The 16,882-nt window shown below is 44.9% G+C and overlaps 1 protein-coding gene across 1 annotated transcript; it reads left to right on the top strand.

The window, feature by feature from the left end:
• Positions 1-747: 747 nt before the first annotated feature.
• tes (testis derived transcript (3 LIM domains)) lies at positions 748-15,864 on the top strand. The gene is made up of 8 exons (XM_041837043.2): positions 748-974; positions 4,994-5,079; positions 10,010-10,502; positions 11,394-11,640; positions 12,052-12,215; positions 13,740-13,955; positions 14,216-14,374; positions 14,492-15,864. Exons 1-8 carry the CDS (start codon positions 948-950, stop codon positions 14,681-14,683), a joined length of 1,584 nt encoding a protein of 527 aa, XP_041692977.1. The 5' UTR covers positions 748-947; the 3' UTR covers positions 14,684-15,864.
• The last annotated feature ends 1,018 nt before the right edge of the window (positions 15,865-16,882 follow it).

The following is a 16,882-nucleotide window of genomic DNA, read 5'->3' on the forward strand; positions in this document are numbered from 1 at the left end:
AGAATTTATCATGATTTAGAGAAATTACACAAATCATCCCCTAATGATGATTTTATGATTATCTATACAGTTGCCTAGATACCCGCCTGTTTTGCAGTTTGTCTGTAACACAGTTACACAAGGTCACAAGCTGTGAAACACCCATTGCCTTCTTTTAAAAGGACAGCAAAACAGATGCACATGAGGTAGGACGTCTCTAAACCACATCATTACTACACACTTCCTGCATCTACATGATAAGTATGTGCAGGCTTTAGATTGGGAGGGATGGCTATACAGTAAACACAGCTGATATCCATGACTGTGTCAAGACTCAACCAATCAGCCAGAGGGTCGATGTATCATTTGCGTGGCAGACATACTATTCATCTCTGTAACAAATGTGAAATGTGTTGCACACAGATACATTTAAGTTGCTGCTCCTCTGTCTGGTATGTTGTCAAATATCCCCCCAAAACTATCAGCATATACTGTAAGAGGACATATTTAATAGTAAAAAGTATTGACTATAAACACTAACAACAATAGGCTTATGACTACCTGATATATTTGCTCCACCAGAACCAATACAGCCACACCCAACAAAACAGCTTTGAAAGGATTAGCCTATAGACTACTGTAGTTTACATGTTCATTCATTTTTGTTTTATTGTTGAGGAGGCCCCCCTCGCTAAACGATGATTGGCTGTCCTGTACGTTTATTGGTTGCACTCTCAATTCCTATTGGTCCAGAGTTGAAGAACTTGTAGATAGCGGAAGCTTTTCGTAGTAACAAAGCAATGAACGGGACGGTTCCGGAAGAAGTGGTGGCAGAGTAAAAATCTATCAACTCTCGGTTGTGTTTCTAAAGATAAGTGTCAGCTTAAAGTCAGTCCAAGTTTTTGTGTGTTTACTTTGAAAGTCTACGGCGGGACTAAACCAGCATAGCCTACAGCGGGGAACTGAAAATGGAGGTAGAAAAGGAAATCAAGAAGGTAAGTCCTCATGCCTGTGGGTAGTTCCAGATAAGACATGGCAACGCCCTTAGAGGTGCATCCTACAAGCTAGCAAAGTCAGCAAGGAAGATGGCTCGTCCTGTCTTTAAAGCCAGCTACTTTTGCTACATAGACTACCTTTGACTGTAAAATACTATATATGTGAGAAATATGTAGCCAATTGCTAGAACCTCGAACTTCTTGCTTCTGTGCAAGGTCAGTTTATCAAATATAAAAATATCAAACCCGTAGTTGTCCTAATATATATATTGACATTCTTTGCATCGTAGCCATTGGTGACTTTATCTCAATATCATGTTTCAATAATCAGATTCTGAAGGTGAGGACTGACGTCCGGTCCTGTCTCCCACGCGCGAGCTCTCATCAGTGATACCGTCTGATGCAGCATCTTTTTGACAAAGAAAGCACCTACTACATCCACTGAGTCACTCAATTGTATTTATTGCATTATAACAGAGGACCATTCTCTGTTAATTCTCATTTAATTCAACTGTCAAGAGATTAAGAGAGATTAAGGCATGAGAGTGGAGTGGGGGCTCCATGATTCCAGACAGCCCTCATCTGTCAACTGTCATCAAGGTCCATGCGCTTGCACAAAGGGAAAGCTTCGCAGAATTGGCCTTTAACCTTCAGTAGATTACCAGCGTGAAGCCGCGATAATTACTAGATCACTAATCATAAATGTGAGACCCTGATAATTGTGTCAAACTGCTAATGACCTTTGATCAAATAAAACTACTTATTTTGATTGTCTATGCTTGATTAGCTTAAAAGATTCCATCAATAATATAACTCAGTTAATACATTCTGAAGGCATCAAGTGCTCAAGATTTATTTGAGCCCTTGCTCATAAGATCATTTGAAATTCACAGATTTTCTGGACTGTGGCTACTTTTCCCTTGTCAACCTGAGACGCCTCATGGCAAGTGACTCATGGCAATGTGTCATTGGTCATGTTCCCCTGATAAGACGTTGCATGCATCAACCAATGGTTGCGTGCTACGTCATCGACTGGCTGATTGCTATAACATATGATGTGGTTAGCTGATACCTAAAATACCTATCCAGGCGTTGTAAGATCTGGTATGTGTCAGTAAAGCCTGGGCAGAGGAACGCACCCTATATCATTGCTAGACTAGTTGTAAACATTATACTCATAGCCTAAGTGCTTTACTGAACAGTAGAACATACCAGAGCCATTTATTTACATTGACACGGCTCTAGTCCACACTTGTCTATCTTCATGAATCAGTAGCCTAAAGTGATCAATATATCTCCCTAATGGGCTTCTGGAAAGAGAGGCTTCTAGGGTGTTCCCTAGAAGTTTAAGGAAACGATTCACAAATATTTATATATGCAAAGTGTCAGTCCCATGTTTCAAGAGCTGAAATAAAAGATCCCAGAAATGTTCCATATGCACAAAAAGCTTTTCTCTCAAATTTTGTGAACAAATTAGTGAGCATTTCTCCTTTGCCGAGATAATCCATCCCCCTTACAGGTGTGGCATATCAAGAAGCTGATTAAACAGCATGATCATTACACAGGTGCACCTTATTGTGCTGGGGACAATAAAAGGCCACTCTAAAATGTGCAGTTTTGTCACACAACACAATTCCACAGATGTCTCAAGTTTTGAGGGAGCGTGCGATTGGAATGCTGACTGCAGGAATGTCCATCAGAACTGTTGCCAGAGAATTGAATGTTAATTTCTCTACCATAATCCGCCTCCAACGTCATTTTAGAGAGTTTGGCAGTACGTCCAACCGGCCTCACAACCGCAGACCACGTGTAACCACGCCAGCCCAGGACCTCCACATCCGGCTTCTTTACCTGCGGGATCGTCTGAGACCAGCCACACAGATGAAACTGTGGGTTTGCACAACCTAAGAATTTCTGCACAAACTGTCTCTCATCTGCGCGCTATGTCGTCCTCACCAGTTCTTCCATGGCCTGCATACTCACCAGACATGTCACCCATTGAGCATGTTTGAGATGCTCTGAATCGACGTGTACGACAGCTTGTTCCAGTTTGCGTCAATATCCAGCAACTTCACACAGCCTTTGAAGAGGAGTGGGACAACATTCCACAGGCCACAATCAACAGCCTGATGTGTCGTGCTGCATGAGGAGATGTGTCGTGCTGCATGAGGCAAATGGTGGTCACACCAGATACTGACTGGTTTTCTGATCCACGCCCCTACTGTTTTAAAATGTTTCTGTGACCATCAGATGCATATCTGTATTCCCAGTCATGTGAAATCCATAGATTAGGGCCTAATGCATTTATTTCAATTGACTGATTTCCTTATATGAACTGTAACTCAGTAAAATCTTTGAAATTGTTGCGTTTTTATATTTTTGTTCAGTGTACATTTTCAGAAGAGATGAAGCAAGCAAGGCACAGTTAGATGGACTTTTGAAAACAGAAAAGATGAGTTGGACAATGGACACTTTGCAGAGCCTTATGTCTGACTCACCAATAGCTAGGCTTCCCTTTCTTTATAATAATTTACTATTGTTAAAGATGCCCTATGCAGAAATCTCTCCGCCATTTCCTGGTTGATAAAATTAGAATAGTTCGCCTAATTTCAGTTTGTGACAACAAGCAAGTATAGTGTAGAATCATTGTACCATCTAAACCCCTGTGAAATATATTTTCCATAACCAGAAATATTATTTCAGCTGTTTGAAGCTGGTGTACAAAACAGAAAGTAAAAGACACAAAAAGGAAACTTAAAAACGGGAAGCATAGAAATAGCTTACATAGAACAGATCTACTGCTTCTTAGACTTGCTTTCAATGAGAATGACAGATCTATACTATAACTAATTTCTATGTGAATTTTGTCAAGTCGCCCAAAAAGTTACATATTGCAGCTTTAAGTGGAGAAAAGAGGGTGATGGTTAATGTAAATATTATTTACAGGTCATGCTCTTAAAAGCTCTAGTCTGGCTTTAGCTTGGCATTCCTCTGTAGAGGCCGGCTACACATTCCCAAAGGCCGAGGGGGGCTCACTGCTCCACATTCCCAAAGGCCGAGGGGGGCTCACTGCTCCACATTCAGGGCCCCCTGAGCCAAAAACGGCCTTCACCAAACAGGAGAGTGTGCTTGGTTGTGTCCCAAATGGCACCCTATTCCCTATGTAGTGCACTACTTTTGACCAGGGCCCAGGCCCCCTGTAGCTCAGTTGGTAGAGCATGGCGCTTGCAACGCCAGGGTTCTGGGTTCGATTCCCACGGGGGGGCCAGTATGAAAAAAATGTATGCACTCACTAACTGTAAGTCGCTCTGGATAAGAGCGTCTGCTAAATGACGTAAATGTAAATAGGGCACTGTATAGGGAAAAGGGTGCCATTTGGGATGCAACCTGGAACCGTGGAATACTTGACCATATAAGGGCTCAGACAGCTGTGACGGTGCAAGACGGACAACACTGGTGTTTGAAGTAGAGAAGTTAGTCTGATTGATGCAAATGTGAAGGGGGAAGGGGATACTACAGTATGGCTGTGACTATAAACTCTGGAATTAGGCCTATAGCCTAGTGAGTCTTGTTTAGTTGGCAAGTAGCCTAACACAACTTTAGAGGTGCCAAATATTTGACCAAAATAGGCACTGAGGTAAAGGAATCAGAACAGCAGAGAATACATGCAGAATGGTTGAGAAAAGTAGGCTGTTGCTTGAAGCATCAAAACTGGAATATATCTGAGGGGGGATTAGGGATTAACGGGACATCAGTTTCTCTGTTTTGAATTTGTTGTTAGGCTTGTTTATACGCAAATGTCAAGATGACTCTGTACACTAACAGAACATTGCAGATTCTGTTAACTAGGGTATTTGAAGAGGCCATCCCAAAACAACTAAGCCTAAGTAGTGACTGTACCATATGAACTACAGTAAATATCAAGCTCTGGCTTGAAACTATCTATTGTATGAAATAATTTCTCCAGACCGTGTGCGTCTGTTAATGTCATTGTTGTGTTGTGTTCTGTCTGTTCGCAGATGACCCTGGGCCACGAGATCGGCGCTGGGGCGGCGTGTCTGAAATGCAAAGAAAAGTGTGAGGGGTTCGAGCTGCACTTCTGGAGGTTTGTACTGTATTGCTCTGTATTGTTGTGTGTCTGTGTCTGTGCAGTGCACAAAAACTTTTTTCTTTCCTCTTGAATACTTTTTCATACAGTACCAGTCAAAAGTTTGGACACACCTACTTATTCCAGGGTTTTTCTTTATTTTTACTATTTTCTACATTGTAGAATAATAGTGAAGACATCAAAACTATGACGTAACACATATGGAATCATGTAGTAACCAAAAAAGTGTTAAACAAATCAAAATATATTTGAGATTCTTCAAATAGCCACCCTTTGCCTTGACAGCTTTGCACACTCTTGGCATTCTCTCAACCAGCTTCATGAGGTAGTCACCTGGAATGCATTTCAATTAACAGGTGTGCCTCCTTAAAAGTTCATTTGTGGAATTTCTTCCCTTCTTAATGCGTTTGAGCCAATCAGTTGTGTTTTGACAAGGTAGGGGTGGTATACAGAAGATAGCCCTATTTGGTAAAAGACCAAGTCCATATTATGGCAAGAACAGTTCAAATAAGCAAAGAGAAACGACAGTCCATCGTTACTTTAAGACATGAAGGTCAGTTAATACGGAACATTTCAAGAACTTTGAAAGTTTCTTGAAGTGCAGTCGCGAAAAGCATCAAGCACTATGATGAAACTGGCTCTCATGAGGACCGCCACAGGAATGGAAGACCCAGAGTTACCTCTGCTGCAGAGGAGAAGTTCATTAGAGTTAACTGCACCTCAAATTGCAACCCAAATAAATGCTTCAGAGTTCAAGTAACAGACACATCTCAACATCAACTGTTCAGAAGGGACTGTGTGAATTAGGCCTTCATGGTCGAATTGCTGCAAAGAAACCACTACTAAAGGACACCAATAATAAGAAGAGACCTGCTTGGGCCAAGAAACACGAGCAATGGACATTAGACCGGTGGAAATTTGTCCTTTGGTCTGGAGAGCCAAATTGGAGATTTTTGGTTCCAACTGCCGTGTCTTTGTGAGATGTGCATGTGTATTTCCCACCGTAAAGCATGGAGGAAGAGGTGTTATGGTGTAGGGGTGCTTTGCTGGTGACACTGTCTGTGATTTATTTAGAATTAAAGGCACACTTAACCAGCATGGCTACCACAGCATTCTGCAGCGATACGCCATCCCATCTGGTTTGGGCTTAGTCCTACTATCATTTGTCTTTCAACAGGACAATGACCCAACACACCTCCAGGCAGTGTAAGGGCTATTTGACCAAGAAGGAGAGTGATGGAGTGCTGCATCAGATGACCTGGCCTCCACAATCCCCCGACCTCAACCCAATTGAGATGGTTTGGGATGAGTCGGACCGATGAGTGAAGGAAAAGCAGCCTTGAAAGTGCTCAGCATATGTGGGAACTCCTTCAAGACTGTTGGAAATGCATTCCAGGTGAAGCTGGTTGAGAGAATGCCAAGAGTGTGCAAAGCTGTCATCAAGGCAAAGGGTGGCTATTTGAAGAATCTCAAATATAAAATATATTTTGATTTGTTTAATACTTTTTTGTTTACTACATGATTCCATATATATATATATACAGTGGGGAAAAAAAGTATTTAGTCAGCCACCAATTGTGCAAGTTCTCCCACTTAAAAAGATGAGAGGCCTGTAATTTTCATCATAGGTACTCGTCAACTATGACAGACAAAATAAGAAAAAAAAATCCAGAAAATCACATTGTAGGATTTTTAATGAATTTATTTGCAAATTATGGTGGAAAATAAGTATTTGGTCAATAACAAAAGTTTCTCAATACTTTGTTATATACACCCTTTGTTGGCAATGACACAGGTCAAACGTTTTCTGTAAGTCTTCACAAGGTTTTCACACACTGTTGCTGGTATTTTGGCCCATTCCTCCATGCAGATCTCCTCTAGAGCAGTGATGTTTTGGGGCTGTCGCTGGGCAACACGGACTTTCAACTCTCTCCAAAGATTTTCTATGGGGTTGAGATCTGGAGACTGGCTAGGCCACTCCAGGACCTTGAAATGCTTCTTACGAAGTCCCTCCTTCGTTGCCCGGGCGGTGTGTTTGGGATCATTGTCATGCTGAAAGACCCAGCCACGTTTCACCTTCAATGCCCTTGCTGATGGAAGGAGGTTTTCACTCAAAATCTCACAATACATGGCCCCATTCATTCTTTCCTTTACACGGATCAGTCGTCCTGGTCCCTTTGCAGAAAAACAGCCCCAAAGCATGATGTTTCCACCCCCATGCTTCACAGTAGGTATGGTGTTCTTTGGATGCAACTCAGCATTCTTTGTCCTCCAAACACGACGAGTTGAGTTTTTACCAAAAAGTTCTATTTTGGTTTCATCTGACATTCTCCCAATCCTCTTCTGGATCATCCAAATGCACTCTAGCTAACTTCAGACGGGCCTGGACATGTACTGGCTTAAGCAGGGGGACACGTCTGGCACTGCAGGTTTTTTGTCCCTGGCGGCGTAGTGTGTTACTGATGGTAGGCTTTGTTACTTTGGTCCCAGCTCTCTGCAGGTCATTCACTAGTTCCCCCCGTGTGGTTCTGGGATTTTTGCTCACCGTTCTTGTGATCATTTTGACCCCACGGGGTGAGATCTTGCGTGGAGCCCCAGATCGAGGGAGATTATCAGTGGTCTTGTATGTCTTCCATTTCCTAATAATTGCTCCCACAGTTGATTTCTTCAAACCAAGCTGCTTACCTATTGCAGATTCAGTCTTCCCAGCCTGGTGCAGGTCTACAATTTTGTTTCTGGTGTCTTTTGACAGCTCTTTGGTCTTGGCCATAGTGGAGTTTGGAGTGTGACTATTTGAGGTTATGGACTGGTGTCTTTTTTACTGATAACAAGTTCAAACAGGTGCCATTAATACAGGTAACGAGTGGAGGACAGAGGAGCCTCTTAAAGAAGAAGTTACAGGTCTGTGAGAGCCAGAAATCTTGCTTGTTTGTAGGTGACCAAATACTTATTTTCCACCATAATTTGCAAATAAATTCATAAAAAATCCTACGATGTGATTTTCTTGAATTTTTTTTCTCATTTTGTCTGTCATAGTTGACGTGTACCTATGATGAAAATTACAGGCCTCTCTCATCTTTTTAAGTGGGAGAACTTGCACAATTGGTGGCTGACTAAATACTTTTTTTCCCCACTGTATATATATATATATATATATAATAATCCAAAGCGACTTAGTCATTTGTGCATACATTTTTACGTATGGGTGGTCCCGGGGAACGAACCCACTACCCTGGCGTTACAAGCGCCATGCTCTACCAATTGAGCTACAGAGGACCACATGTGTTATTTCATAGTTTTGATGTCTTCACTATTATTCTACAATGTAGAAAATAGTAAAAATTAAGAAAAACCCTGGAATGAGTAGGTGTGTCCAAACTTTTGACTGGTAGTGTATATTGAATTCAATATGAACCCAGTGTGGCCAACAACAATGCTTATTTTCTCTTAGCTTCACAACAACAGGGAAAGCCACAGGCCCTGAAAGCATGTTGCACCCGATCATTGTTGATACTATTACAGTTTTTGTCCTCTTAAATTTGAATTAACTGTAGAACTGAAATGTCCTACATTACTTTGACTTCCTGTCTGATTCCCGGACTTACAATGCAGTCTTTATCTGGACCAATGACTCATGAAAATAGTTGTGTGTCCCACTGTCCCCTCATGCCATGCCAGCCTTCCTGCTTCCCGCTTCCCCCGACAATTATCCACACTCGGCTAGCTTCCCTGAAGACATCACAACAGGTGCCCCGGTGCCTACTGCGGGTGGAAAGTCGCTATGGCAACACCTAACCACCACAATGCCACACAGAGGGCTTCGGTCTTGGTCATGGTCAGACACGCAGGGCAAGCCCAGTCTGTGGAAATAAGAACGGAACAGGAAAGCTATTCTGTGTCATTTGATCCTAAGGCGACGACATCACTCATCCCATCTTAGCGGAAGTGTGGTGACCTCACTTGTCCAGTATCCTGTCTCCCACAGCTCCACTTACACCCCCCCCACACACACACACACACAAATGCGCACACACACACACAGGCTTGTGACTGTGTCCCAAAAGTAATGAATATTTCCTATTCCTCTTCTCTTCCATGACCACTGATCTGAAAAACTTGTGCAAACTAGAGTGAAAGCAATAGGGTAGCTATCTATCTAGCTAGCAAAACGCCTTTGACTTGCTTACACTATAGGGCAGGTGTACTCAACTCTTACCCTATGAGGTCCGGAGCCTGCTGGTTTTCTGTTCTAACTGATAATTAATTGCATCCACCTGGTGTCCCAGGTCTAAATTAGTCCCTGATTAGAGGAGAACAATAAAAAAATGCAGTGGCGGACCAGCGTTGAGTTTGAGGGCTCTAGGGCCTACCTACTGGGCACACGCTGGTTGAATCAACAGTTTCCACATCATTTCAATGTAATGTTGTTGAACCAACGTGGAATAGACGTTGAATTGACGTCTGTGCCCAGTGGGTAGAGCTTTTCCTGGTTAGGTGATCATAAAGGTGATCATCTGTCTCCTGAGTGGCGCAGTGGTCTAAGGCACTGCATCGCAGTGCTAACTGTGCCACTAGAGATCCTGGTTCGAATCCAGGCTCTGTCGCAGCCGGCCGCGACCGGGAGACTCATGGGCGGCGCACAATTGGCCCAGCGTCGTCAAGGGTAGGGGAGGGAATGGCCGGCAGGGATTTAGCTCAGTTGATAGAGCATGGCGTTCGCAACGCCAGGGTTGTGGGTTTGATTCCCACGGGGGGCCAGTATAAAAAAAAAATTTATTCACTAACTGTAAGTCGCTCTGGATAAGAGCGTCTGCTAAATGACTAAAATGTAAATGTAAAATAAAGGAAACCTAGACATTTTGAGAGTACTTAGACACAACCAAACATCTATTCTAACCTATTCCCCATTGTCTTTCTCCCATCACAGAAAGATCTGCCGGAACTGTAAGTGTGGGCTGACGGACCACGATGTGCAGATGAACTCTGATGATAACCGGAAGGTGGGCAAGCTGTTCGAGGATACCAAGTACACTGGCCTCATCGCCAAGCTCAAGACCGACGGCGTCCCCACATACAAGGGCAACCAGGTCACCTTCTCCATCTCCCCCAGCCCCATGTCAGGAACCGCTGTTCCATACAGTCCCCAATCTGCCCACACTGTGCCAGCCAATGCTGGCTATGGGGCTGGAGCTGGGGCTGGCTATGGTGCTGGGACCGGGGCTGGAGTTGGAGCTGTGGCTAGCTATGGTGCTGGGGCCGGAGCTGGGGCCGCTGCTGGGGCTGGGCCCGCAACCATGCCCAAACCTGGGGCAATCAGAGCCACTGCTGTGTCAGCCAACGTCTTGCCAGTCAGGAAGGACGCCGTGCCCATGAAGTCTGTCACCTATGAGTGGGCTCCTCCAGGGCTCAAACAGTACATGGTAAGGGTATAACTACAATTTCTGTTCAATAACGTAATACCTATGATAATCCCAGGGTTGAGAACACCAGTCTAAAATCACTTTACCGGTACTGATTCCTTGGTTTCTGTAAGGAATGGCCTCATGGCCTAGCCTAGTAAAAAACTGACAATGTTAGTAGGTTCAATCTGATGTAGGTTGTCTGATTTTAGGTTCAGTCTGATTTAGGTTCAGTCTGATTTAACCAGGCTAATCATTAGAAACAGACTGTCCACTAGAGGTCACACTTTGTATCTCTTCATATCCCTCAACAAGTATGTGTAGTTAAATAGTGGTAGTTAGGGAGTAAGTAGGGAGAGGTTGCAAGATGTCTTATAACAGCTGGCTGCCTCTCCCCAGCTCTCCCTTAACAAGATCAGCACAGCAACACAGCTTAATTTAAGTCACAAGCCCAGGGAAGACCGGTAGATCTTCACTGCCTCTCTCTCTCTCTTTGTCGCTTTGTCTCTTTATCTGTGTATCTCTATCCTTTTTGTTTTCTCTCTGTTTGTTCCTCTGACTCTTCCTCCCTCTTTCCTTCTATCATTGTTTTCTCTCTTCATATTCTCCTCTCCTCCTGTCTTTCTCTCTCTCTTCTCCTCTCCTCCTGTCTTTCTCTCTCTTCTCCTCTCCTCCTGTCTTTCTCTCTCTCTCTCTTCTCTCCTCCTGTCTTTCTCTCTCTCTCTTCTCCTGTCTTTCTCTCTCTCTCTCTTCTCCTGTCTTTCTCTCTCTCTCTTCTCCTCTCCTATCCTCCTGTCTCTCTCTCTCTCTCTCTCTCTCTCTCTCTCTCTCTCTCTCTCTCTCTCTCTCTCTCTCTCTCTTCTTAACAAAGTCCTAACACTCTCTCTCCTCTGCTCTCCACTTGACCGTTAGGCGGTACGCTACATCGAGCTCCTGCCCCCAGAGAGGCGTCCCATAGCGGGAACGGAGGGTGCGGCCTACCGCCGGCAACAGATGGCAGTGCAGCTACCGGAGCACGACCAGGATCCGGCCAAGTGCCACGAGCTGACCCCTGCAGAGGTCAAACAGATGCAGCAGTTTGTCCGCAAGTACAAAGACGAGGCCCTGGGAGTGGGAGACATCAAGCTGCCTGAGGAGATGATGATGGGACAGGCTCCGGGTCAGGAGGGAGGACCAGGACAGGGAGCACCAGGCATGGGAGGACATGGGATGGGAGCCCCTGGGCTTCCAGCTGGGCCTGGAGTTGTGGCTGGGGGAGCCTTTGGGCCTGGAGTTGGGGCTGGGGGAGCCTTTGGGCCTGGAGTTGGGGCTGGAGTTGGGGCTGGGGGAGCCTTTGGGCCTGGAGTTGGGCCTGGAGTTGGGGCTGGGGGAGCCTTTGGGCCTGGAGTTGGGGCTGGGGGAGCCTTTGGGCCTGGAGTTGGGGCTGGGGGAGCCTTTGGGCCTGGAGTTGGGGCTGGGGGAGCCTTTGGGCCTGGAGTTGGGGCTGGGGGAGCCTTTGGGCCTGGAGTTGGGGCTGGGGGAGCCTTTGGGCCTGCAGGTCCTGGTCATCAGACAAGGCCTGTGTCTGGAGGTGTACTCGGACAAGCGGGACAGGTTCAGCCTGGGATGGGGACTGGAGGATACCCTGGGGCAGGAGAAGGTGGACCAGGAGACATGGGCACTGCTGCCACCGCTGGGGCCATGGGTACTCCGGGAGCCCCTGGAGGTCACCTGGCTGGACCCTGTGGACACTACGTAAGTATACCCTCAGATCGAAGAGAGAGCGAGAATGTGACCGACTGACAGTGGATTGTTATCCTCAGATTTGGTCCCCCTCCTTCCTCAAATCATATTTTATTTGTCACATACACGTGTTTAGTAGATGTTATAGCGGGTGTAGCGAAATGCTTATGCTTCTAGCTCCGACAGTGCAGTATTATCTAACAATATCACAACATATACCCAATACACACAAAACTAGTAAGGAATGGGATTTAAGAATATATACATATATGGACAAGCAATGACAGAACGGCATGGACTAAGATACAGTAGAATATTATAGAATAGAATACAGTATATACATATGAGATGAGTAGTGCAAGATATGTAAACATTATTAAAGTGACGTAAACATTATCCTACCTTCCTATGTCCTTTCTCACTTCCTTCATCATGGATATTAAAGAGAGATAGATAGATAGCCTTTTGATTAGTCAGTTGGTGCATTCTGGTTCCCTGATTTGGTCTCTTTCCTATGCCCTTTCTCCTCATCATGCATATGACCCCCCCCATAGCCTTTTGAATGGTTAGGGAATTTCTACCATATTGTTTTCACCCATCTAATGCTTTTAAATCTGGGGGAGTGAGAGAGAATACAGGGAGGGGACCAAATCAAAGAGTGGGAATGGACTGCACTGTGAGACTGTTCCACTGTCAGACTCACTTCAGACACAGGCGGCTTTGTGGAGCTACGATTAGATTAGAGAGACTAGAGAATGACTGAACAAGGGAGCGATTCTCTCCGAGAAGCCTTAGCTGTAGGGTGGGGACCACTTCATCTCATGAAGTGTGTGTTGTCTGTTAAACTATACTTCAACTAACTTTCATATGAAGCATCTGTCCCAGTCACTGCTGCTAGAACCAAGCTTTTCATATTGTTTATTGTCATGGATGCAGTCTCTATCTCTCTTTCTCTCTCTCTGTTCGCTCTCGTTCAATGTCCATATATTCAAGGAAAATATGCTGGAGTTGAAATGTAGAACAGTCACATTTTAGGTGAAATGATATTCTCAGCAGAGAATACTGTTGACAAGTGTAGAATGAGGACAGACATTCAACTGGCCACAAGATGGAGCCAGAAGTGAAAATATGAGTGAATCATTTTGAATAGCTTTGCATAATGATTTGTGTAGTATGGTTTTGAAGCGTGACTGAAAAATGTTTCCATCTAAACAGAGTTTTGGCTCATGCAAACCCCTACAGACTGCCTGTCTGTCTTTCTACCGTGTCTCCCCATATGCAGTTATTTATTCCAACTGAATGAACATTTGGATTTATGGGAGCTGTCAGGCAGTGTCTTAAACTGCAAAATGATGATTATGATTTAAGTTTATAATGGCATAAAAGAACAGGATGAGGCTGTGCTACAGGGCCATTGTTTTAGTGAGGGCATTGCTAACAAAGGTATTTTCTGGTGTATTTCTCCATCTCATCTCCTCCCTCCTACCCACTCTCTCCTTCCCCCCTTCTCCTTCTGTCCACATTCCCCTCCTCCAGTCGTGCCACCAGTGCCAGCTGCCCATGCGTCAGGGTGAGCCTGCGGTGTACGCAGAGCGTGCTGGCTACGACAAGCTGTGGCACCCAGCCTGCTTCGTGTGCTGTACCTGCTCAGAGCTCCTGGTGGACATGATCTACTTCTGGAAGAAGGGACAGCTGTACTGCGGGCGCCACTACGGAGACAGTGAGAAGCCACGCTGCGGGGGCTGTGACGAGGTGAGGGGTTGGAAAGGAGGGGGAGGCAGGAGGAGAGAGGTCAGAGGTGAGCGAAGAAGGGACAGCTGTACCGCGGACGCCACTACGGAGACAGTGAGAAGCCACACAGCGGGGGCTGTGATGAGATCCATTAAACACAATGTGGAGCAAGAATGTCAGAGCTGGAGTATCTTTTTAAATATGAGTGGAAAACAAAAATAATCATTTCCCAATTCTACCTCCCATGTTAACCTGGTGTGTGTGTGTGTGTGTGTCTGCAGCTGATCTTCAGTAATGAGTACACGCAGGCCGAGGACCAGAACTGGCATCTGAAGCACTTCTGCTGCTTTGACTGTGACTGTGTTCTGGCTGGAGAGACCTACGTTATGGAGAACAACAAGCCTGTCTGCAAGCCCTGCTACATGAAGAGCCACGCCGCGGTAAGGACAGAGAGGGAGAGTGTGTGTGCATGTATTTGTACGTGTGTGTGACACTGTATTTAATGTACAATGTGTATTGTATACGTGTGATTAAACAAACATCCCCCCTCTCTCCAGGTGTGTACGGCCTGTCAGAACCCAGTGGAGCCCGAGGCCCAGCGTGTGTCCTACGGGGAGTTCCACTGGCACGCTGAGCCTCAGTGCTTCCAGTGCTCCTGCTGTGCTAAGTGTCTCATTGGAGAGCGCTTCATGGCCATACAGGGCATGCTCTTCTGCTCTGTCGAGTGCAAGAAGAAGACCATGACCTAGAGTAGACCATGACCCAGAGTAGACCATGACCCAGAGTAGACCATGACCCAGAGTAGACCATGACCCAGAGTAGACCATGACCCAGAGTAGACCATGACCCAGAGTAGACCATGACCCAGAGAAGACCATGACCGCAGTGTACCGCATAGCAGCTCAACCTTCTCCGGGCTCACAACCACAATCGTAATTTGAACCAAGCCTGGTCTAGAATACAAACAAAAGTCTTACAGTGGAATTATTCATCAGCCTTGACCACAAGAGCCTAACCAATGATGTTCAGTTTCCAAGTTCCTGATGGGATGGGGAAAATGCCTTAAATCTATTGAGTCTTCTTTTAACAAGATAGATATCCTTCTCAACATCTCCTGTCTCTCTCACTTCATATGCACTGTTTTTTTCGACTTCCTCTTTCTTTACTGAGATTAATTTGGTTGGAGTTTTGTTTCAGAACACTTTTCTTCATCTGAGTTTAAAGCAGCTATGAATTATTCTCTACTCTGTCTACTCCCAAGGATTTTGGGGGGAATTGTATTAGGATCCCCATTAGCTGTTGCTAATGGGGATCCTAATACACACAAAACACGAAACATGACATAGTACAGAACATTAATAGACAAGAACAGTGGCCTTCCTTGGGTTGTTCTCATAGCCTGCTGCTGTCTCTCTAGAAGTTACTACTGAATACTGAACTGTTAAGTAACAATATCAGTATAATCGTAATAGTATTGCAATACGTGATACTTTATGGGCAGTATTTCTGTTCTACTAGAAGCAGCCTTTCAGTGTTGTAACAGGCGGATAACTACCTATGACTATGCCATGTGACCGACTGATTCTCTCCAACACAGTCCTGGAGAACCCCTGTGAACGCAGGTTTTCACAAGTGACACTATTAAGGACAACATCACTGAAATGTGAAGGCAGGTGATGTCATATCTACAGAACATCTTAAAACGATGATGAATGACTTGAGGACCAATGAAATGATCAGAAATCATCAAGTAGTTGTCTCTACTGTGGTGTCAACTTATCTACTGCCTTCTCTCCTTCCTGCAGTCTGTTTCCCTCGCAGTCTTCACAATAAGTACCATTTGCTTTCCTTTTTTCTCTTGCTCAATGTAAAGCACTTTATATTTTCTCCTCACACTCTTAACAACCTAATAAAGTTTTTTTTGCAATGATTAGTCTCCCGCTTCGTTCATACTGGTAGACGGGACCTTTAACAGTCAACACTACCAGAGGCGTTAACGACACACCACTTTGAACACTATGCGTTTTGCGTGTGTGTTCTCGTGTGCGTGTGTTTCACTTGCTAACATATCTACCTGGCACACCCAATCCCCCTCAGGGACCAGTGTCGCTAGCAGGCTAATGTGGCAGCTACAATACTTCACACAGGTGGAACAGGGAACTCCGACACAAACCCCCCTCTCCTGGAAAAAAGGCTCAGTGTAACTTTGTTGTGTTTCATCCACTCTGTGGAAGTGGTGCACAATTCAAGGAAGCCCCATTTCTCTCAGGGTCCATTGTCTTCAGTGGCAGCTGGCCCAAAGCAACGGCTTCCCTCCCAATGCTGTAGCTTCACCTCCACTAGGCTTACAGTAGTAGGGTGTATCCCACATCCCTCTCCTGACCTCTACATACACACAGAAACCCATTACTACAGTGGGGAGAACAAGTATTTCATACACTGCCGATTTTGCAGGTTTTCCTACTTACAAAGCATGTAGAGGTCTGTAATTTTTATCATAGGTACACTTCAACTGTGAGAGATGGAATCTAAAACAAAAATCCAGAAAATCACATTGTATGATTTTTAAGTAATTAATTTGCATTTTATTGCATGACATAAGTATTTGATCACCTACCAACCAGTAAGAATTCCGGCTCTCACAGACCTGTTAGTTTTTCTTTAAGAAGCCCTCCTGTTCTCCACTCATTACCTGTATTAACTGCACCTGTTTGAACTCATTACCTGTATAAAAGACACCTGTCCACACACTCAATCAAACAGACTCCAACCTCTCCACAATGGCCAAGACCAGAGAGCTGTGTAAGGACATCAGGGATAAAATTGTAGACCTGCACGAGGCTGGGATGGGCTACAGGACAATAGGCAAGCAGCTTGGTGAGAAGGCAACAACTGTTGGCGCAATTATTAGAAAATGGAAGAAGTTCAAGATGACGGTCAATCACCCT

Source organism: Coregonus clupeaformis, chromosome 19, assembly GCF_020615455.1.
Source record: "Coregonus clupeaformis isolate EN_2021a chromosome 19, ASM2061545v1, whole genome shotgun sequence".
In the NCBI taxonomy this organism is placed as follows: domain Eukaryota; kingdom Metazoa; phylum Chordata; class Actinopteri; order Salmoniformes; family Salmonidae; genus Coregonus; species Coregonus clupeaformis.